At 31.0% G+C, this 23496-nt stretch overlaps 1 protein-coding gene across 2 annotated transcripts in view; it reads right to left on the bottom strand.

Moving 5' to 3' along the window:
• Positions 1-6455: 6455 nt before the first annotated feature.
• Positions 6456-23496, bottom strand: part of LOC114330267 (seipin) — a 69037-nt gene continuing 51996 nt past the window's right edge. Inside the window, exons 6-7 of one of the 2 annotated variants that reach the window (XM_050662016.1) lie at positions 21061-21169; positions 6456-12869 (exon numbers count right to left, since the gene is read on the bottom strand). In XM_050662016.1, coding sequence (XP_050517973.1) covers positions 12836-12869; positions 21061-21169 — 143 coding nt within the window. In that variant the 3' untranslated portion in view covers positions 6456-12835. The remainder of the gene's footprint in view (positions 12870-21060; positions 21170-23496) is intronic. The other variant, XM_028279595.2, reaches the window with a different exon arrangement.

The raw sequence follows: 23496 nt of genomic DNA, 5'->3' as shown, positions 1-23496 counted from the left end.
TTTAAAAGATAATTACGTTTTTTTATTAATTTCGTAGCAACATTCACACCCTGTAGAATTGTAGTAGTTTGACATCTAAAACTCTACTTACGTTCAAATGATTTTTAATATACTCTACTATTGTTGAGAATCATTAGTATAGCTAAATTTTTAATTTTAGTATACAGGGTTGGTCGAAACTCGGAATGAGTATTTTCTGAGTTTTCTTAAATGGAACACCCTGTATTTTTGTATTGTAGTGAAATGATATTTTATAGTACTTTTTTTATTTCTTAATCATTCCCTATACCTAACTGCTTTAATTTGTGAGTTATTGGTGATTCAAGCTAAACATTAATTGCAACAAAAAATACGTAAAATTTTATTAGGTTGGCCGTGAAAATACTCAATCCCAAATAATTTTTCAGAAATAAATACATATTAATCCAGACTGGTCCTTAAAATTACCAATAATGGTTTAGCTATCGAAATACCTACTTAGTTAAGATTGTTGGTGCGATTAACAATTAAGCACAAATTAAAGCAGTTAGGTATAGGGAATGCTTAAGAAATAAAAAAGTACCATAAAATATCATTTCATCACAATACTAAAATACAGGGTGTTCCATTTAAGAAAACTCAGAAAATACTCATTCCGAGTTTCGACCAACCCTGTATACTAAAATTAAAAATTTAGCTATACTAATGATTCTTAACAATAGTAGAGTATATTAAAAATCATTTGAACGTAAGTAAAGTTTTAGATGACAAACTACTACAATTCTAAAGGGTGTTAATTTTGCTACGAAATCAATAAAAAAACGTAATTATCTTTTAAAATACCCTGTATAATATTACAAAACCTCATATTTTAAGAAAGAAGACATCGAAGAGAATCCAAAAATCTAAAAATATACAGGGTGTCCCATTTAAAAAAACGAAGTTATAAGCAACTTCCGGTATAACCGGAAGTTGCAAAGAGATGAAAATATTTTCATGTAATAGATCATCCTTCAAAACCCCTTTTATTCCAATTTTCATGATTCTGTTGCCTTTAGTTCTCGAGATATTTCTAATAGGCCCTTTATTTGCCTCACCCTGTATATTTACGTCACACGATCAACTTAGGCAAACAGAATCAAACGGCAGAGGTAACTAGAAGAATCCGAATGACTTGGGACGCAGTAGGAAGACACAATGTTGTGTTGAAAGACAAAAAAGGTACCAAGAAATCCAAAGCAAAGGGTATTCAACAGTTGTATTCTACCAGTTATTACCTATGGACCTGGAGACCGTGACACTTACAGATTTATCAGCAAATAGGGAACTTGCATAAATTTTTAAATTCGAAAAAAATGTTATAAATCACAACAGAACATAATTTAAAACATGTATCAAAGATAAAAAAAGTTTTGTTTGTCTTTCGTTTGGCCCCTAAAGACGATTAAAAATTCAAATTAAAACAGGTGGTCCAAAACGCATAGTGACGTCATATAGTTGTGCATGTACATTCTGCACCAACAAAGTAAACAAAACTGTATATAATTTTAAATTAGACACTATAAACGTCAGTAGAAAATACAGTTATGTAACGTCACAAGCGTTTTTGATCGTTTGAACTATTTTACATTGGCTAAGGGTTCTTCTAAACCAAGGCCAGAAAACAGAAAAAAATATATAGATTTTAAATTATCTTCTAAGTTATTATGAGGTTTTACCGCGTGAAAGTTTGGAAATATTATTTTTAAAGGAAACTGAATAATATTACGTAATAAAAAAATGTGTAAGTTCCCTCATAGGTTTGGCATTCGTTTTGACACTGACACTAAGTTTTATAAATATATTTGATAATTTCTATTTCTGATATATTTGAGTGTTTTTAAGATATATTTTTTAAAATGACCGAAGAGGGTTTTTGTAAAGGGCAGTCTGATAACTTACCTATAGTTGATATGTGTATGGTGGCTACATATTTTCAAAAGAGTGAAAATTTTTCCGTCGGAGAAGTTCGGGGAGTTAAAGCAGATAAGTAAGTACATATATTATGTATATTATACTCCCATTATACCTACTAATTTTATACTGTGATTTTATTCTGATTATTATTCTCATAATTATTTAACGATAAAACTTAGTAGGTACACACTTCCTATTAAGTATTCGCGGTGTGCAAGTACTTGGAAGGGATACGCGAAACGATCGTGCGCGAATAGCGGAGAAATATTGCAACTTTCTTAAATAATTCATATTGTCAATTGAAATTGTCAATTTGACGTACATTTCATACTTATTGTCATCTAAGAAGAAAAATTTTATATTGCTCCACAGTATTGATATGATATGCAATTATTATATAAAGGTAAATTTAATTAATTGTATTTTGCTTGCAGTACTGCATTTTAATAACTAATTTTATTTACTATATACAATTGTATACGTGTAAATAACGTAACCTAAATCTTATTTTTTCTTCTTATTATTTTTTTTGGAATATGGCCTTGACAATTATCCAGTAACCAGGACCATATGATTGGCCAATATAATCAAAAGTGCGAATAAAAGTGCAGAGCGTAGAAATAGGTGTCGCTTTTCCGAACTTGCACGGTCCCAATAGTGATCAAAAAATGTCATCTTATATATAAAAATCTATTGCTGTGCGTTAGTCTCGCTAAAACTCGAGAATGTGTGGACCGATTTGGCTAATTTTGATGTTGAATTATTTGTGGAAGTTCAGGGAAGGTTTATACGGTTTTGTATTGTCATTTTAGTAGCCACCAAAATTTTTACAGCTATATGTATAAAATGCTCTTTTTACAGTGTTTGTTGCCATACTCCTCCGAAACGACTTGACCGATTTTTATGAAAGTTTGCAAGTGTACTCGACCGGACCGGGAGTAGGTCGTTATCTATATTTCATACCCGTGCGTCTTAAGGGGGCTTGCCACCCTTATATTTATTTCTATTTTTTCAGGCAAACTCTTTTTTTTTAATTTCATATGCTGTGGAACGTAAAGATACATACAACCCTAAATTTTCACTTTTCCAGCGCTAACCGTTATTTTTTAATGGCCATTTAAATATTTTACATCTATATAAACAAAAGAAAGTCGTGACAGTTACCAACACATAACTCGAGAACGACTGAATATATTTTTATGAAATGTTCCACGTGTATTTGACCGGACCGAGAATAGGTTGTTATGTATTTTTCATATCCGTACGTCGTAACGGGGGCTGCCCCCCTAAAATATTTTTTTATTTTTTTGGTCAAACTGTTTTTTCTTAATTTTATGTGATGTGGAAGGCAAAGGTAAATACAACCCTAAATTTTCACTTTTCTATCTTCGGCCGTTATTTTTTAATAGCCATCTAAAGTTTTGCATCTTATATATAAAAATCTATTGCTGTGCGTTAGTCTCGCTAAAACTCGAGAATGTGTGGACCGATTTGGCTAATTTTGATGTTGAATTATTTGTGGAAGTTCAGGGAAGGTTTATACGGTTTTATATTGTCATTTTAGTAGCCACCAAAATTTTTACAGCTATATGTATAAAATGCTCTTTTTACAGTGTTTGTTGCCATACTCCTCCGAAACGACTTGACCGATTTTTATGAAAGTTTGCAAGTGTACTCGACCGGACCGGTAGTAGGTTGTTATCTATATTTCATACCCGTGCGTCTTAAGGGGGCTTGCCACCCTTATATTTATTTCTATTTTTTCAGAGAAACTCTTTTTTTTTTTAATTTCATATGCTGTGGAACGTAAAGATACATACAACCCTAAATTTTCACTTTTCCAGCGCTAACCGTTATTTTTTAATGGCCATTTAAATATTTTACATCTATATAAACAAAAGAAAGTCGTGACAGTTACCAACACATAACTCGAGAACGACTGAATATATTTTTATGAAATGTTCCACGTGTATTTGACCGGACCGAGAATAGGTTGTTATGTATTTTTCATATCCGTACGTCGTAACGGGGGCTGCCCCCCTAAAATATTTTTTTATTTTTTTGGTCAAACTGTTTTTTCTTAATTTTATGTGATGTGGAAGGCAAAGGTAAATACAACCCTAAATTTTCACTTTTCTATCTTCGATCGTTATTTTTTAATAGCCATCTAAAGTTTTGCATCTTATATATAAAAATCTATTGCTGTGCGTTAGTCTCGCTAAAACTCGAGAATGTGTGGACCGATTTGGCTAATTTTGATGTTGAATTATTTGTGGAAGTTCAGGGAAGGTTTATACGGTTTTATATTGTCATTTTAGTAGCCACAAAAATTTTTACAGCTATATGTATAAAATGCTCTTTTTACAGTGTTTGTTGCCATACTCCTCCGAAACGACTTGACCGATTTTTATGAAATTTGGCAGCTATGTTCGACCGGACTTGGAGTAGGTTTATGTCGATATTTTATACCTCTACGTCATAAGGGGGTTGCGTGTGACGTCATAACTCTCACAATAGTGACGTGAAAAATACGAAATTAATTCGGTGTACTCCTTGTACCAAAATACAATATCTTAAGCCTTACAAATATTAAGACAGAAGAAGAACGAGCAACAAATTTCATCGAAGAAAAGTGCAACTGTTTAACTTTTGGACTTAATTTGGGCAAAATATGGATTTATTAATTTTTCGAAACTTTCAAAAAATATCTCTACCGAACTTTTCTGACGAACGGCAAGCAGAAGAAAAGTTCTGAGCAAACGAAAAGAACAAGCAGCAAATTATAAAAGTTTATTTAATTTTAATTAATTTTGTTTCATTTTATTAAATTTTAATTATTTTTATTAGATTCTATTTTTTTTTAATTTTATTATTTTTTTAAATTTATTTATTATTTTTATTTAAGTTTATTCAGTTTTATTTATTTTTATTGACTTTAATTCAATTTTATGATATTTTGTTTTATTTTATTTAATGATATTTAATTTTAATTTTATTTTATTTTTCAACACCTATATAGTTGGACAACCCCGAACCCAATTATAAATACAGGGTTTTTTTGAATGTAAATAAAATAAAGCTGTTATATTCATTATAAGAAAAACAAATTTAAGATTGCAACTGTTGCACTGCAAAATTTTTCTAACTAAACTTTATTACTTCAAACATTATGTGTAATTCATTAATAATAATAATAAAAACTCATTCACATCGAGCATTTTTTGTTTATTAATTACGAATTCCTTTTGTTTATTTTAAGTTTATTGTTTACAAAAGTTTGTTCTTATCAATTGAGGCAGTACGAAGTATGCCGGGTCAGCTAGTTACAATATAAATATTTTCCCATATTTCGCGACGATGCTGTGGCCAAATACCCAAGTAGGTGGAGGCCAATAAACTAAAGAAGAAGAAGAAGAAGAAGAATATACTTACATATAACCCTCCCACATCACTGATATAACCATATAAAAAACTAATGTAAAACTATGTGACGTCACGGGCCGTCTGAACTACTTTAAAATAAAGAAGACTTTAAATTTGTATTTCTAAGTTATTATGAGTTTTTGAAGCGGGAAATTTTGGAAATCTCATTTTTATACAAAACTGAACATTATCATGTAATAAAAAAAAATGTGCAAGTTCCCCATTGATTAATAACAACACAGAGGGCCGTCGAACGAGCTATGTTAGGAGTTTCTATGAGAGAACATATACGAATAATGACGTGTGAAGCAAGACGAAGGTGGAAGATTTAATTGGAAGAATTGCGAAAATGCAATGGAACTGAGTAGGATACGTGGCACGACAAAACAACGAAAGGTGGACGAGAAACCTTGTGTATTAGAGACCATGCGAGCACAATCGTAATAGACGAAGACGGTGACTAGACGACATCAAAGTAAAAGTGGGGAGAAACTGGCACCGAATAGCACAAAACACAGAAGAGTGGGGACCTCATGGGGAAGCATTTGTCTTCCTCTCTGAATCCTCCTCACCTCAATGAATTGTATGCCCGAATGTATATGCGAGTGTATATGCCTCTATAGAATATAACTACTACTTTTGCTTGCTTAATATTTCGTTACTACATCTAGCCCGATCAAAGAACAATCTGACCTCAAAAAAAATAAAGGAAGGATGACAATTTGGGAACAGGTAGTTGAAATTGTCTATTATTTTATAAAGAAAAGTTTACAATTCTACACCCCCTCCAATTTACAAAAATAGGGAAATAAGGGTTGGTTTTTCATTAAAAGTGCTGTATTTCGGAAAATAAGGCAATAATAACAACAAATTTTATTTAAAAATCATCAAGGAACGTTTATCCTAACCTTTTGACTAAAAACTTTGTTTGCATCTTGATTCGTTTCCAACTTATAGCCCTTTTTAAAGTACTTAACAGGGCGCTTATTTGAATTGCGCGCGCAACAAAAATGTCACATTTTAAAATTAACTAACTTTTAAATCGATAATTTGGGGCATTTATCAAACATTAAAATGTACGAAAAAAACACAATACCTTTAGAAAAATATCAATTTTAACTTGAATATATTTTCATTGTGAATTACAAATTATTTAATTTAGAAAAATATGTTTTAAAATATACTAATACAAGTTTTGAGAGCAACACATATTTTTTGTCACGAAAATTTACGTAATCGTTTAAATTAAAATTACTTCTAGATTTACGTTTTAAGATGGCTAATTAACATTTAGATTTAAAATTGCACAACGTTACTTTAACGAATAAAAATTGGTATGGCGATAAAAAATGGATATTTTTTTGATTTTTATTTTAAGTAAATTTTCATGATTTCAATCAATAATATCTGTGTTGAAAATTTATAAAAAACTTTAAAAATATGCTTGTAGGTACTTGAAAATGTACTCTTTCGAAAGCGGTATCTATTTTTCTTATGCATAGATTACTTTTTAAATAAGGCTCACTCATTATAAACAACTACAAAAAAATGTCATGTTTTAATAAAATCGATACCATTCTTTTCTGAAAGACTTTTTTTAAATGAAAATATGGGAACATATTAAAAAAGGCTTGAGTAACATATTACATATATATACAACACGCCTATTGCAAAGGCAAAAATATATGGGGGAAGTAAACACAGGTGAAAAAGTTGCTTAAAAGAGAAAACGGCGCGCTTCCTAAACACAGTAGACGAAATTAACCTAAAAAATTGGAGCAATGTTCACGCTGCAATGTTTTGTTATCGTTTTCGGCTGTCGTGTGTGTGTGTTTATGTTTTATTGGCACTGATTTTCGGCTGTCAAAGTTTTTGAATTTATAACTTATTATCAATAAAAGTGATCTGTTTGTTATAAAATAATTGTGTAAATATTTACAATGAGTGCGAACAGTGAAACAAATAATAATAATTCTTGTTTTATTTGTGAAAAACATTTAGAATGTGATAACGAAAAAATTCTAATTGTCAAACGTGGAATTGAAACATTAAAAAGTGTAAGTTTAGAAAGAAAAGATGATAGAAACAAAATGCTTTTGGACTGTGATGAAATTAGAATGTAGACAAAAATATGTATTAAAAAGAGGAGAAACGTTTTCATGCTGCATGCAGAACGTTGTCAAACTGGTAATTGTACAAATCATGCAGAACGTTGTCAAACTGGTAATTGTACAAATCATAAAAAGGAAAACATTATAGTTTCTGATGATGAAGATGATAATAGTTTAGATGGTAGCTGCCAAGAGACCCAAAATTATGATTTTACAGTTGATTCTATTATAAATGAAGTTGATTCAGACACAAATTTTACATCAGACGAAGATGAAAATGAACTTTAAATAATTTAGATTAATTAATTAAATGTAAACAGTGACGATCCAGTTCGATATACAATAAACGATTTTTCATTGCACCTTTTATTATTTTAGTACTTCATACTCATTTGATCCTTTATAACTTATGAGGCAACATCAGCGCGCGAAAAACGCGTTCCAAGATTGCAACTTTAATTTTGAATATTCTGTCGAGATATCTCGCACACATATTCGCAATATAGTAAAGAATTGTGGTACAGAGCCCAATTTAAGAAACATGTTAGTATGTAGAAATTACTCTAAAATTAAATTAAATATAAAAAACGAGTCTGTGTCGCTTTAAGAAGAACAAAAAAATACAGTTTCTTCAAATAAACTTTTTTATCCCATGTCTAGATTTTGTGTCACAATGGAATTACTAAAAATCGATTATCTATAACAAGAAATCGAACTTGACTGATATGGCAACATTTAGCGCGCCTATGAGTATAATAATTATTGTTAGCACATTACTGTGCCTTTGTTTCTGATAGTATAGTGTATAGTGTCACTGACACTGTAGTACTGCCGACACACTGTTGCCGCACTGTTGAAAGTTCGGAGAACTATCGAAAAAAAAATATTCATGACGCGCTGATGTAGCCTCTTAATAGAGTACACTTATTTTTAACTAAGTTAATTTAATTTTTAAATGAACTTTAGAAAACCTAATAACTATTTATTAAAAAAAATATTTTTTTGAGAAATTTTGATATATTTTCATTTCATATTTTTATATTGAAATAATTAACTTAAAAATACAAGTATGTACTTTAAAATTATAGTTTTTCAAATTATTAACTTAATTCAAAAAGAAAATAATATAGGATACGTGCACGCGCATGTAATTCGTTCAGGTAAGTACATACTTACAAGAAAAACCAAAGCTTTTAGTTCTTTTTCCAAAAATTAAAAAAAAATTCCAAAATTTTTCCACTGACCGTAAATTTTTTTTGAAAATTTTTGGAAAATCTTAACCTCAAGCCTTTAATAGATCTGTAAAGAGAGTGTTCACCAATTTTCAGATTAATTGATACAAAACTAACCGAGTAAGACCGTTTTAAAAATTTTTGGTTTTCAACCCTTATTAAAAATAGGCTATATCTCATAAAATAATCGAGATCTAAAAGATTTTTAAGACCAATTTTTAAGGTTAAATCACTCTGATGACTATTTTATATTTCACTGTTACATTTTTTTATTATTTCATTTTTTTTAAATACAGCACTTTTAATGAAAAACCAACCCTTATTTCCCTATTTTTGTAAAATGGAGACGGTTTAGAATTGTAAACTTTTTCTTATATAATAATAGACAATTTCAACTACCTATTCCCAAATTTTCATCCTTCCTTTAATTTTTTTGAGGTTTTTGTAAAGTTTTTTGTTCCTTGATCGGGCTAATCTGCTGTATTTAGAAAATATAAAATATAGATTATTAATGCACACCATCATTTAATATTTATAAACATGTTCCAATATTCAACACTTTTCATTATCTTCGACAATTATGACCAATAAAAAGGGACGAGTGTCAATCCTATAAAAAGTTCCACATAAAGCGTTGGACATTGTAACACATTTTAGATAACACTTAAAGGGTCAGAGGAAAAAACGATGAATGTCAGTTTTTTGGTCATTTTGCGATTCTTGCGCAATTTGTTAGCTTACAAAGAGTACTATCAATCTGTGAATGGCAAAGGGCAAATAAGGGAAAAGATGAATATGTAACTTAGATTTTCATTTTACCGAAAATGATTCCAGACAGATATTGACCGTTCTTCCCTCCGACCCTTCACTTTATATCATCAGTACATAATACTAGGAAGAATAAATACTAGAGGTCTCGTCATTTGGGAAGGCACTAATTTGTATATTATTGCACTTGTATAGAAGTCAAAATTTGAAGTTTCTTCCTAATAACGCCTTAGCATTAAATAATTTCAATACTCAATAACAAAATTTCAATATCAGCAACCAATCACCAACTTTGAAGACGGTTCTTAGACCATTTTAGATGCGCCAACGCCATAATATGCAAATTAGTGCCATCCAAAATGGCGGGACCTTTACATAGTTTGATATTTATCAGAAAATTCTGACATAGGACATTTATAAAACTAGCTCCAAAAATATATCCATTTTTTTTAAATATAAAACAAAATTAAATATTGACAAAACAAACAAATATATTATATAAATCAGCGGTTCTCAATCTGTGGTACATGTACCACTGGTGGTACATTTCATTTTTTGAGGTGGTACACAAAACGCAAAAACAGCCAAAATCAGCACCACTATTATAGTTAATTAGATCACCTAGTTAGATATGTATTTCAGTTAGGTGGTACCAAAAATAATAAAAAGTATTTGGTGGTACATGACACAAAAAGATTGAGAACCGCTGATATAAATCTTTAGAATCTACAATGTCCAAATGAAAACATCTCATAATATTATATGGTGTATGTGTATTCAGATTATTAGCTAGAGCATTAGATAGACATACTTAAATCAGCAAATAAAAAAGGCTACTATCACATAGAAATGAAATGTAAAATTAATGCACAATTTCTAACAGAAAAATTTATTTCTAATAGTGGGTATTAGAAGTAATTGAGTATGCAAAACCTGAGGACCGGCAACTATGTTCGGATTCTTTTACCTGAGTCCTTGAATAATGAAAAACTGAATCGTGCCGGAAGGTGCGATGGTCCCTTGTTATCCTAAGGGAAGGGAAAAACGATTTTTCGCAAAACAAAACATTTTTAGCATTTTTTGGGCCATTCTAAGCAAAAAATTTTCTTAAAAGTTTTTCCGTAGGATGCATAGTTTTCGAGATAAACGCTGTTGAACTTAAAAAAAATCGAAAACTTGCAATTCTTGAACCCGAATAACGAGAGGTGTACTGAAAATATCACTCAAGCACTATTTGTTTATAGCTTTGTTTAACAATAAAAAGAATTAATTTTTAGCAATGCAAATAATCAAAACCGGTATAAGTTGACTTTCAAATGCTACATGCAGAATTGCTATTTTATTTTTTAATTAAAAGTTATTCGGATTCAAAAATTGCAATTTTTCGATTTTTTGAAAGTTCAACCGCGTTTATCTCGAAAGTTATGCATCCTACAAAAAAACTTGTAAGAACACTTTTTGCTTAGAATGACAAAATACAACAAAAGTTTTGTTTTACGAAAAATCTCTTTTTATCTGCCCTTAACATGGGGACAGGGAGGGGATAACAAGGCATCATCGCACCTTCCGGGAAGATTCAGTTTTTCATTGTTCAAGGTCTCAGGTAAAAGAATACGAACATAGTTGCCGGTCCTCAGGTTTTACATACTCCAATACTTCCGGGCCCGGTCTATAAGGCTTTCTGCGTTTTTGTAAATGTAGCTTGGTATAAGTTACCGCCCAGGAAATGCTATTACTAAGGTTTCTGCATTACCTGGAGCAGACATAGGATCCGACCACATTTCCTTAGTTGCAAATATTAAACTGAGACTCGCTACAGCCAAAAGAAAAATCCTGAAGGCATAATTAAAGATAAGCAAACTTAAAACCAACGATACAAGAGAAGCATATACGGAAGAAATAAACAGTAGGTTCTCTGATATGGCGACTGTGGATGTTGAAAAGTCATGGATCACCATAAAAGAATCATTTGATCATATAAACAACATTTTTACTCTCAAAAATAAAAAAAAACTAGCAAGAATGAGTGGATCAGGGAAGAAATATTAGAGATGATGGAACAACGCTGGCAGTGTAACATCAGGCAGGACCAAGTAGGGTACTGAAAAATACACAACAAAATTCGTAAAGAAATTATAGTATCAACTTAGATCTAGATGACTACACTTTGCACAGAAGATCTATATGAGATACAAGATGCTAAATTTTTTGAAATGTGGTACCTGCGCCGAATTCTTAGAATTTTAGAATATGATGGAAGGATAGTCAGAAATGAGGAAGTACGGAATGGGACGTTTCATCGCCGCCGTTTCGATGCCGCCGGTTCATCGCCAGTCCATTTCATCGCCGGCCGTTTCATCGCCGGCCGTTTCATCGCCAGTTAGTCAGTTGATCTTGTATTATGGGAGATGACACACACGACGTTAAATTCAGTTCAAAACTTATGACAAATAAATAGATAAAAAATATTATTATATTAATTTACTGTTCTATTTCTACTTCCCCTAAATTTGATACTAAACAGTATTAAATTATATTTTCTATTATAAAAGTTTAAAAGTCTATTAAAAGATTAAGTATGGCAACGGGAATGATCATATCTCGCATTTCCTAGAATTCCTAATTAATACTAAAAATAAATAATAAATGTAACTGTCGAAAATTGGTCGAAAATTAGGAAATATATCAGTTAGCGATTAACTGACTGGCGATGAACCGGCGGCATGGAAACGGCCGGCGATGAACTGGCGGCATCGAAACGGCGGCGATGAAACGTCCTAGACCCAGGAAGTATTAAGGAGAGCTACTTTTGAACTCTTTAGGCTACAAAATTTCATTAGAATGGATGGGAATAACAAAAATGCAATTCCAGCCACTCAAAGATTGAGAAAAATGGGACAAAAATGATTTTTTATATACGATGCCAGGACAAAGATCATATCAAACTTTTAAAATCTAAAAATCAATAATTTTTTAAGTTGATGTTTTCTAAATAAACTGAATTAAAATAGATAGTAATTTTTTTGTGTAACTAATTTAGGAGGTACTATAAAACACCAAAACCAAAAATTAAGCAATGAGATATCCTTCTCATTTTTGCAACCTGACATCAGTAAATAAAACAAAGTAAGTTTTTAATGATCTCAAACTAACGTATTAGAATGAAGAAGTGGTAATAATGTTATAAGTAATAGACATATTATGAAAGTTTTCCTGTAGACATGAGATGGTTTACAAATAAGTGTTTTGTAAAGAGATCATATTTTTTAGCTATTAAGTTGAAATTAGTTGTCGATGTTTTCAACTATATCATTTTCGGTTAACTCTCCTCTAAATCCGACATTTCTGTCTTCTACGAAGGATGCATCATCGTAGTCCACAGAATACGAGGAATCGGAATCTGAAAATACAATAATTCAATTAAAAAACATATATTTATAGAGACCATAACATACAGGATGATCAACTTTTGTTTTTCTACATATATAGGGTGTTTCATTGGGAAACGGAAATACTTGAATGGTGAATAGAGGTCACTGAGGCGGATCTAAATATACAAAATATATTGCCCCACTGATTTTTATATCCGCGTTACAGAGTCTTTTATAGATTTTGCCCATTTCTTTCTGGATCCATAACTTTAGAACCATCTTGTATACAGAGATCTCTATTCGTCATTTAAGTATTTTCGTTTCCCAATGAAACACCATTAGACCAGGGCGTATCTGTTTTGAGGTGGATGTAAGAGGTGGCATTCGGATTTTTGCAGATAAAGTTAGGTGACAACTTCAATAATAATAATTGACTTATGCTCCTTCTCAAATATTATCGGAACATTAATAAAAAAATTAAAATATTTAAAAACATCGAATTTTTTCAACTTTCTTTGCTTATAACTTTAAAACGATTTATTTTGAAACAAATTCGCATAGAAATAAAATAAAGATAATAAAATTTTGTATGATATACGACTGGTTAAAAATGTGTTAAATTATTACCATTTCTGCAAAATAGCAATAAATACAAAATAAGGGGGCAAAATAAGCCTGTTTTTGTTCAATGTTTTTCAGCCACTTTGGTTGCACTTAGAACCTTCGTAATTCGCTTAAAAAATTCTTATAACATACTTAAATCGTCCACCAAATCTCATTAAAATCGACCAAATAGATTTTGCACAATAATTTTGAAATCTAAATTTTTTTAAGAAAGTTTAATTTTTTTAAAAACTTTCTGAACAAAAAGTAGACCATTTAAAAGGTTGCTAATTTTTTAACATATAAACAGGCGTTCTATATATCTAACACACCTTACAGAATTAAAATCGGATTATTTAAGCAGCCTCACCAATGTTTCAAAGTTATAAACAATTTTTTGGCTTATAAACAAATTAGTTTTGTCGCCGGGAGAGATGCAACGGCCTGCTTTATTTAGATGGACTTACCGAAGCCTTTTTTTTTATGTATTTTGACCCGTAGAACACGCATTTTTTGGGTAACAGTCGATCCGGATGTCGATAAGATTGTTATAAACAAAAAACTTGAGGAATTACATAACAGCGATTTTTCGTAAAACAAAATATTTTTTGTATATCTTGAGTAATTCTGAGCAAAAAATGTTCTTACAAGTTTTTTAGTAGGATACATAGTTTTCGAGATAAACGCGGTTAAACTTTCAAAAAATCGAAAAATTGCAATTTTTGAACCCGAATAACTTTTGATTAAAAAATAAAATAGCAATTCTGCTTACAGCATTTGAAAGTTTAAGTCAAATTATATCGGTTTTGATTATTTGCATTGATAAAAATTAATTTTTTTATTGTTAAACAAAGCTATTTGTTTATAAGCCAAAAAACTGTTTATAATTTTAAGACATTGCTGGGGCCGCTTTAATAATCCGATTTTAATTCTGTAAAGTGTATTAGATAGGTAGAACGCCTCTTTATATGGAGCGTCTCTTTTAAATGGTCTACTTTTTGTTCAGAAAGCTTTTTAAAAAATTTGAAGTTAAAAAAAAAATTAGATTGCAAAATTATGCACTATTACGTCGATTTTAATGAAATTTGGTAGACATCTTAAGAATGTGATAAGAATTTTCTAAGCGAATTACTAAGGTTCTAAGTGCCACTGAAGTGGTTAAAAAACTTTGAATAACAACAGGCTTATTTTGCCCCTTATTTTGTATTTATTGCTATATTGCAGAAAGGGTAATACTTTAAGACATTTTTAAGCAGTCGTATATCATACAAAATTACATTATCTTTATTTTATTTCTGTACGACTTTGTTCCAAAACGAATCGTTTTAAAGTTATAAGCAAAGAAAGAAGAAAAAAAAACGATGTTTTTCGAAATTTTTAAATATATTAATGTTTTTATTAATGCTCCGGGCATATTTGAGAAGGAGCATAAGTCAATTATTATTATTGAAGTTGTCACATAACTTTATCTGTAAAAATCCGAATGCCACCTCTCACTTCCAAAAATAGACGTTTTTTCACAGATCAGTCCTGGTCACCCCTGGTCTACATGTATATAAAGTCTATTATTATATGGTGTATAGGCGAGCGGCGCACCACCATAAAGATGCATACAAATTCAAATAATCTGGTTTTATTAGGTTATGTACATGTTTTCTCAAAAATTGACATATCTGGCCTACATTTTGAAGGCCATAGCTTGTGTGCGGTTAAAAAAAATTGAGGGTGGTATTATTACAATAGGGATTTAAAATTCTGACTGCATTTGGCCTCATGGACCAGAAACATTTGATTAATACTTGATGGACATCAATAATAAAGAAGAATCCATCAAATTCACCATGGAGCAGGAAAACAATAATTCACTTTCTTTTTTGGATGTGCCAATTACAAAAGAAGACATAGGATATGCGACCAAAGTCTACAGAAAACCAACCCACACCAACAGATACCGCTCCAACCTCCAACCACAATAGCCCGATCAAAGAACAATCTGACAAAAAAAAAAGGAAGGATGAAAATTTGGGAATAGGTAGTTAAAATTGTCTATTACATAACAAAAAGTTTACAATTCTACATTCCCTCCATTTTACAAAAATAGAGGAGTTTACCCCTTCTCAGCGGTGAAAAAATATACATTCAAAATAAGTTGGGAATTATATAAAATGACTAATTCTGAGCAACTTTTGCTCTATAGAGTTTTTTCACTAAGTCAATACTTTTCGAGTTATTTGCGAGTAAATTCGTTCATTTTTAACAAGAAAAAACATGTTTTTGGACAGTTTTTCGCAAATAACTCAAAAAGTAAGGATTTTATAAAAAAAAATATTCTTAGCAAAAAAGTGAAAAAGCCTGTAAAAAAGTGAAAAAATGCATGTGGTGTATGCATGAAGTCTGTATACCCACCAGCAACGGGGTTATAGTTAATGAAAAGTAGGTTCTTATTCGTCCAATTCCAAATCGAATATTTCAAAGTGAAATAACCAAAAAACGGATCACTTTCCTGAGAACTCATTTTAACTTTTTTAAAGTGTTTAAAAAAATGTTTATTTTTGTTTTTAAAAAAACTTTTAACCTTAAAAGTAAGTGAGGTACGCTTAAAATATTGTTGGTCGCTTTTATTTTTTGGTAAAAAACTTGCGAAAATCACCCCCTAATTAGCATCCAAAATAAAATTAATCGTTACCGCCTCACAAGTTACTTTGCTTATATATTCTTTATATGATCTATAAATTTCGTTGGTTCAAAATGTTCATTTTTGAAAAAAAAGGTTTTAAAAATTTTTCTTTCTAATTTTGAAAAAAATTTCATTGTTGTTTTCAAAATAACTTAAAAAATTATTAGTAATACCAAAAATTTCAAAGAGTAATAAAATGTACGTTTTGCTTTTCTGAATATTTTGGATTTTTTGTTTTCCTGGTAGACAAAAATTGGTTATACCAAAATTTGCATACAGTCTTGATTAGTGACTCGTTCAAGACATTTTAACTACAGCCTTTTCAAACACACGCACTTTGAACCAACGAAACTTACAGATCTTGTGAGAAACTTGTGAGGCGGTAACGATTAATTTTATTTTGGATGCTAATTAGGTGATTTTCTAGATTTTTTTACCAAAATATAAAAGCGACCAACAATATTTTGAGCATAACTCACTTACTTTTAATGTTAAAAGTTTTTTTTTAAAAACAAAAATAAATCTTCTTTTAAGCACTTTAAAAAAAGTTATGCAGACTTTACGCATACACCATTTTTTTTTTCACATTTTTATAGGCTATATTTTTGCTAAGAACATTTTTTTCGACAAAATCCTTACTTTTTGAGTTATTTGCGAAAAACTGTCCAAAAACATGTTTTTTTTTGATAAAAATGAACATATTCACTCGCAAATAACTCGAAAAGTATTGACTTAGTGAAAAAACTCTATAGATCAAAAGTTGCTCAGAATTAGTCATTTTATCCAAGTCCGAACTTATTTTAAATGTATATTTTTTCACTCCGGAGAAGGAGTAATCCCCTCCATTTTTGTAAAATGGAGGGTATGTATAATTGTAAACTTACTCTTATATAATAATAGACAATTTCAACTACCTATTCCCAAATTTTTATCCTTCCTTTATTTTTTTGGAGGTTTTCGTAAATTTTTGTGTTCCTTGATCGGGCTACAATGTAAACATCAAAAAAGGAATTATCAAATCCCTATTGGGACCGTGCAAGTTCGGCAAAGCGACCTCTATTTCTACGCTCTGTACTTTTATTCGCACTTTTAATTATATTGGCCAATTATATTAGTCCTGGTTGCTGGATAATTGTCAAGACCATAGTCCAAAAAAATAATAAGAAGAAAAAATAAGATGCAGGTTATGTTTAGCAAACGTAAACAATTGTATGTAGTAAATAAAATCAGTTATTAAAATGCAGTACTGCAAGCAGAATACAATTAATTAAATTTACCTTTATATAATAATTGCATATCATATCAATATTGTGGAGCAATATATAATTTTTCTACGTCAATAACAGAAGGTATGAAATATACGTCAATTTGACAATTTCAATTGACAATATGAATTATTTAAGATAGTTGCAATATTTCTACGCGACTCGCGCACGGTCGTTTCTCGTTTCCCTTTCCAAGTACTTGCACACCGCGAATATGATGAAGCCCGAAATCCTGCTGCAATGAAAATGCATTTCAGGAAGAAAAAACCTGCTAGCAAAGGTTAAAGGTTAACGATTAAAGGTTAAAAACTTGCTAACGAAGGTTTTGGTTAAAAATGATTACCCATTGTCACTTATAAACAAGGATTTCCACAAGATGGAAGAAAAGAAACAACAAAACACTACAAGCATTCCAGAGACAATCACAAGATGGGACTCAAAGATGACAATACCACACACATGCTCTGGCCTACAAGATCAAGACCAACTAAATCAATTTTGACAGAGGTGTAACCAGGATGATCCTAAGGGGGGGGGTTACATCTACTTGAAGGTCTCTGGGGGTATGGAATAATAATCGTGTTAAGCGTATAGCGCTCAAAGTATGTACATCCAAAAGGGGGGGGGTTATAACCCCCAAAACCACCCCCTGGTTACGCCTATGAATTTTGACATGACAACCTAATGAAATTTTGGTTACACCCCTTCCCAGAATCTTTCAAACAATCTTTTTGAGAAGGATTTCCGGAGTGGCAATCCGAAAATTTAAAAATTTAATTTTCATTACACCAATAACTGTGTCTTAATCCCATATAAACATAATATTTAAACAAAACAATAATATCGATTGATCAATACTTCTTCTTTATGTGCCGTCTCTGATGAAGGTTGGTGATGACTTCTGCAAATTCATCTCTATCCTGTGCTTTTCTTATTAGGCTTTGGAGGTCTTCTTCTTCTTCTTGATGGATGGCTTGTAGGAGGACATATCTGGATTCATTTCGCATTATGTGTCCAAAGTATTCCAACTTTCGAGATTTGATGGTGGTCAGTACCTCTCGGTTTTTCCCCATTCTTTTAAGGGCCTCCTCATTTGTAACCCGGTCAATCCACGGGATTTTAAGAATTCTCCGATATAGCCACACCTCAAATGCTTCCAGTTTTCGGCACATATCTTCGTTCAAAGTCCATGATTCAACACTTTCAAAAATGACAGAGAAGACGTAGCATCGCAGCATTCATACATTTATGCTAAGAAAGAGGTTGTGACTCTCGAAGAAGGACCCATCCGGTTGAAGGTGAATCTAGCTTTTCCGATGCGTGCTCTTATTTCGTGGTTGTTGGTCCATTCTTCATTTATTATGGTGCTGAGGTAGTTGTAGTGCGTCTCTCTTTATATTGGGGTTCGGTTGATGTAGAGTTGATCTTTTTCTTGCTGATCATAAGATCATAAGCTTTGTCTTCTTTACATTTACATTGAGTCCAAATTGTTGAGTGGCCACTCAACACGTGATTTTGTTCATAAGGACTTTGGTCTTTTAGGTTGTTTGCAAATATTATGGTGTGTGTGATCTGCATGCCTGGTTTTATTTAGCCTGTACCTGTTTAGCAGAATACTTTTTTCAATTTCGTGTAAAGCTTCGATAAATATTCTTAGAGAGTAGAGATTGAAAATTAGAGGAGACAAAATATAGCCTTCCTCACCCCATGCATGATTTTCACATATTAACCTTCAATTCTGAGGTCTAATTCTGTCCAATCCTTGATGTTACACAGCCACGTCACTTGTCCTCTGCCAGAACCACGCTTCCCTTTTATTTTCCCTTCCATTATTAGTTGAAAGAAGTTATAGTCCGTCCGCTATAACTTCTCCCATGCGGTACGATTCATTTTCAATCAAATTAAGTCAAAACATAAATTGAAACGAACGTCGATATGTAAAGTATTTCTCATGATCATCTTTCAGTGCGTCACAGTTTTTCGATTTCTTTCTAACGCATTAAATTGTATGTGACAGAAAAAAAGGCATGTCGGTGATTACATTTCGTCGGTGACATTTTTATAACATTTATTCTAGTTATTCTAGTTGTCGATAGATAGCGCCATAATAAAAAATATTTTTTTTAATTAGATAATAATATTACAAATATAATCTGTATAATTTATAAGACTATACAAATCAAAGAAAATACCATTTTATAAATGCAAGAAACACTTTTGATTTGTTTTTATTCCAAATTGAAAATAAAATGTGACAACTGTCAGATTTAACTAAAATGTCATGTTAGAATAAATGTCATAAATGTGTATTATCACGGACTTACCCTTTTTCCTATCATTTGTTACGCACTGAAAAATGATCATGAGAAACACTGTATATACATTTTGTATACTGTATACTATATACTACACACATCGGCGTACGTTTCACTTTCTGTTTTGACTTAATTTTATTGAAAATTTTTTGCTCAATTAGAAATCCAATGAAATCAATTAATTTGTGGTCATCTGATTGAATACAACCAATAAAACCAACATTATACTGAAAACAGATCCCATGGGCTGTTTTCACTCAATCATGTAGCTATGGATACCTACATTTCGTTTCATTTCGATTTTGACATTTCAAATATTCAATATTTCAAAATGTCACGATTTGGTTGTAATACTGATGAGAATATTAATGAAATTATCGAATCAAATATACCAAAGAATACTATTTACAGTAAAAAATTTGTATGGAAAGCGTTTATGGACTTTTGCAATGATAGAAAATATGAATTAGATGGAAATCGGACGGTGGAGGAATTGTTAATTGCACATTTAAATAAATTGTTTCTGCTCTGTATTTTTTTTTCATAACCAGCAAAAAATTTTCTATCCGAATAACCCTCGAACATTGATAAATGCTCAAAAATTTTTTAACAACTTTCTCAAGCTTGTTGCTTACAGGCAACAGACCTCCGCCTACGGCGTCGGTCTGTTTCCAAGCAACAAGCTTTCGAAATCTGTTATAAAATTTTTTCGAACAATTATCAATGTCCTTGGGTTATTACTACTGAAAATGAATCGTACCGCATGGGAAAAGTTATAGCGGACGGACTATATATCTATCTTGTCTGAATATACGTCAATACTTAATCGAATTAATTAATGGTAGCACTACATATTCTACAGAACTACAGCACTACAGAAGTTCAACTATACATAACCCAGATTACATGTCATATTAGAAAAAAAGATGGAGTTAATCAACGATGGAAAAACAACACAAGACTGGATTAGGAATCAGGATCAAAGATCAGGAGTACGAAGATAGTCAATAGACCTAATACCCCAAAAGAAATTTCTGACGAAATTAATAAAAAAAAAAGATCGAGCGGAAGAGAGGACTAGGAAGAAAAAGACCATCGTGGCTAAGAACCCTCCGACAATGGACAGGGCTAAATTTTGAACAGCTAATAAGAACAGCTGAAGACAGAGAAGAGTTTCAATTCTAGCAGCCAACCTCCATTGAGGAGAGGGCACTTTAAGAAGAAGAAAAAATATGAATTATAAAAAAGCACTCGGATTTTTTATCGGATCACCAGAGAAATATTGAAACACTCTAAGTGAATCCAATCAAGTCCTCAAATTGATCAATATTATCAATATCATTCAGAATGCGATACGTACCTAAGCTGTGGAAAGTAGCAGAGGTTATTATAATAACGAAGCCAGGCAAACCTCCCCAATATGTTACATCGTATAGGCTCATCTCGTCGTTGCCCTTTATCTTCAAACTCTACGAAAAATTGCTAATTAACAGACTAAAACTTAGAAGATAATGGAAGACAGAGACTTGATTATCTCCCACCAATTTGGTTTTAGAGAAAATCATTCAACCACCAAACAGGTGTATAGAAACATATACATCATTAAAAAGACATTATAGGAAAGGAAAATATTCTCCACCCGGTTCCTGGACTTGTCCCAGATTTTTGATGAAGTTTGACATCAGTGACTGAACTACAAGTTAAAGGGTACCCCCTGTTAAGATAGGCAAAATTCCCTTACTCCAAGATTCATTTTTGAAGTTATACTTCTTTACCGGCGATAGAGGGTGAATTTTTATATGGTAAAACCTAGCGACCGGGCGCATGCGCATTATAACTTTGTTCTGATTGGATGTTCAAATGACATGTCAAAAATTATTCAATATCGCGGCTGTGGCACAGCTGTAGTTAGATTATTTATGGTTGTTGCGTTTTAAAATTTGTGTGAAAAGAAACAACAAACAAAAGTTAGTTAATAGTTATACTGCCTTTTTAAATAGTTTTCATATACCTATATTTTTGGACTTTTGGACTATTTTGGACAAGGAAAACTCATTCTAATTTGGTAAGTAGTTTTTATTATAATCATATTGTAATTATACATTTGGATTAGGTTGAAATACATACATTTATTTTCTCAAGAATGCGGATTTTAGAGAGAAATCCCAAATTAGGTTCGATTTTTATTTTTAAATTATGATTTTTTGGCGTAGATTTATTAGGCTATTGATTATATTCAAAATAAGATAGCTAAAAGGAACTACAACGTTAACGGGGTTTTATTATTTGATATGGTCAATGGGCATCTATATATGAAAAAACCGCGGAGTGCTACCATTTAAAGGGGTGCGTTTTTGAGAAATGGGTGAATTAGTCCCTGGGCACAGGTTACATTAAGGTGAGTTCTATGCACTTTTGGTACAAATACGTCTACATAAAAATTGTTCCTGGTTAAATTTCCTATCTAAATATAACTTTTTAAAGTCAAATATACTTTTTTTTACAAAAATATATTCAAAAGAAAAAGCACAAAGAAACCCAAAAATAAGAAATTTTGTTTTTTGTCCCATAACTTTTGTCCACGGAGATATAGGTATAGACATTGCTTTACAGAAAAAAAACTTACTTATTTTCTCTTTAAAATGATGTTTGGTATAGGTCATTAGGATTTACAGTTTTCGAAATATGATTTTTCAAAGTTCGCCACTCACAGCAATTTTGGGAAATTTTCCTTGTTATTTCGCAAATATTGTTCTGTAACTTTTTTCTACGTAACTTTAGGTATATGCGATGGTACACGTAATAGGAATAGAAATCAATTACCTTTAAAATGGTCTACTGTATAGCGTTGTACGACTTTTTTTAAAGAGATTATGGTTTTTCAAGGTTTTATAATTTTAACGATTTTTTTATAATATAATATAAAAATAAAACAAAATTATTATATAATATATTATATATTATATAATACCTAATATAAAAAAAATGTTATTTTTTACATTTTTTACGATTATTTTTGAAATGTCTCATTATAACTTTTTTTTCTTGTACATGAATATACTATCTATATATTGCGCAACAAAGAGGGCTTACTTTCTGTTCTTTAAAATGGTGTATCATCTATATTTAAATACATAATGGAAACCGAGTGATTCTTTGATATTTTTTTACCTGTATTATTTAAAATTATTTCTTTTACAAAAATTACATAAACATTAGTCTTAAAAAACATCACTTTATTTAAAATTATTTAAACGTTGACATTTAAAAAATTTTCAAAATCAAAGTCCATCTCTTCGTTAGCATTAGCTTCAATATCTTCCTCTGACACCTCAGTTATCTTAGAGTTCCCACAATTAGTACCCATGCACATGCACCCTTTGCAGAATATTGAACAACTAATTCCTATCTTCCTACAATCGCAGTTTTTTGTACATCCTTTGGTACATTTACATGCTATTTTTTCAAGCAAAACTTGTGGTGCAGGAGCTTTGACAGTAAATATTGGAATTAATCCATATTTTCAAGTTTTTCCGACCGAGTCAAGTGGATCCGAAGTCTTACCTATAAAAAATAAGATTCAATCATAACACACAATCACATAAAAAAGTTATAATGAGGAATTTAAAAAATAATCCTAAAATCAAAAATCGTTGCAAGTACTTATTACAATTTGAAAAAGCATATCTTATTCAAAAATAACCCTAGAATTTTTATAATACATACACCATTTTAAAGTAAACAGAATAAGCTTTCTTTTTTATTATAATATAATATATACCATATAGAAACAAAA

Source organism: Diabrotica virgifera, chromosome 9, assembly GCF_917563875.1.
Source record: "Diabrotica virgifera virgifera chromosome 9, PGI_DIABVI_V3a".
Lineage (NCBI taxonomy): Eukaryota > Metazoa > Arthropoda > Insecta > Coleoptera > Chrysomelidae > Diabrotica > Diabrotica virgifera.
Note: the sequence above shows the minus strand (reverse complement) of the source record. Positions and strands in the feature narration are given on the sequence as shown.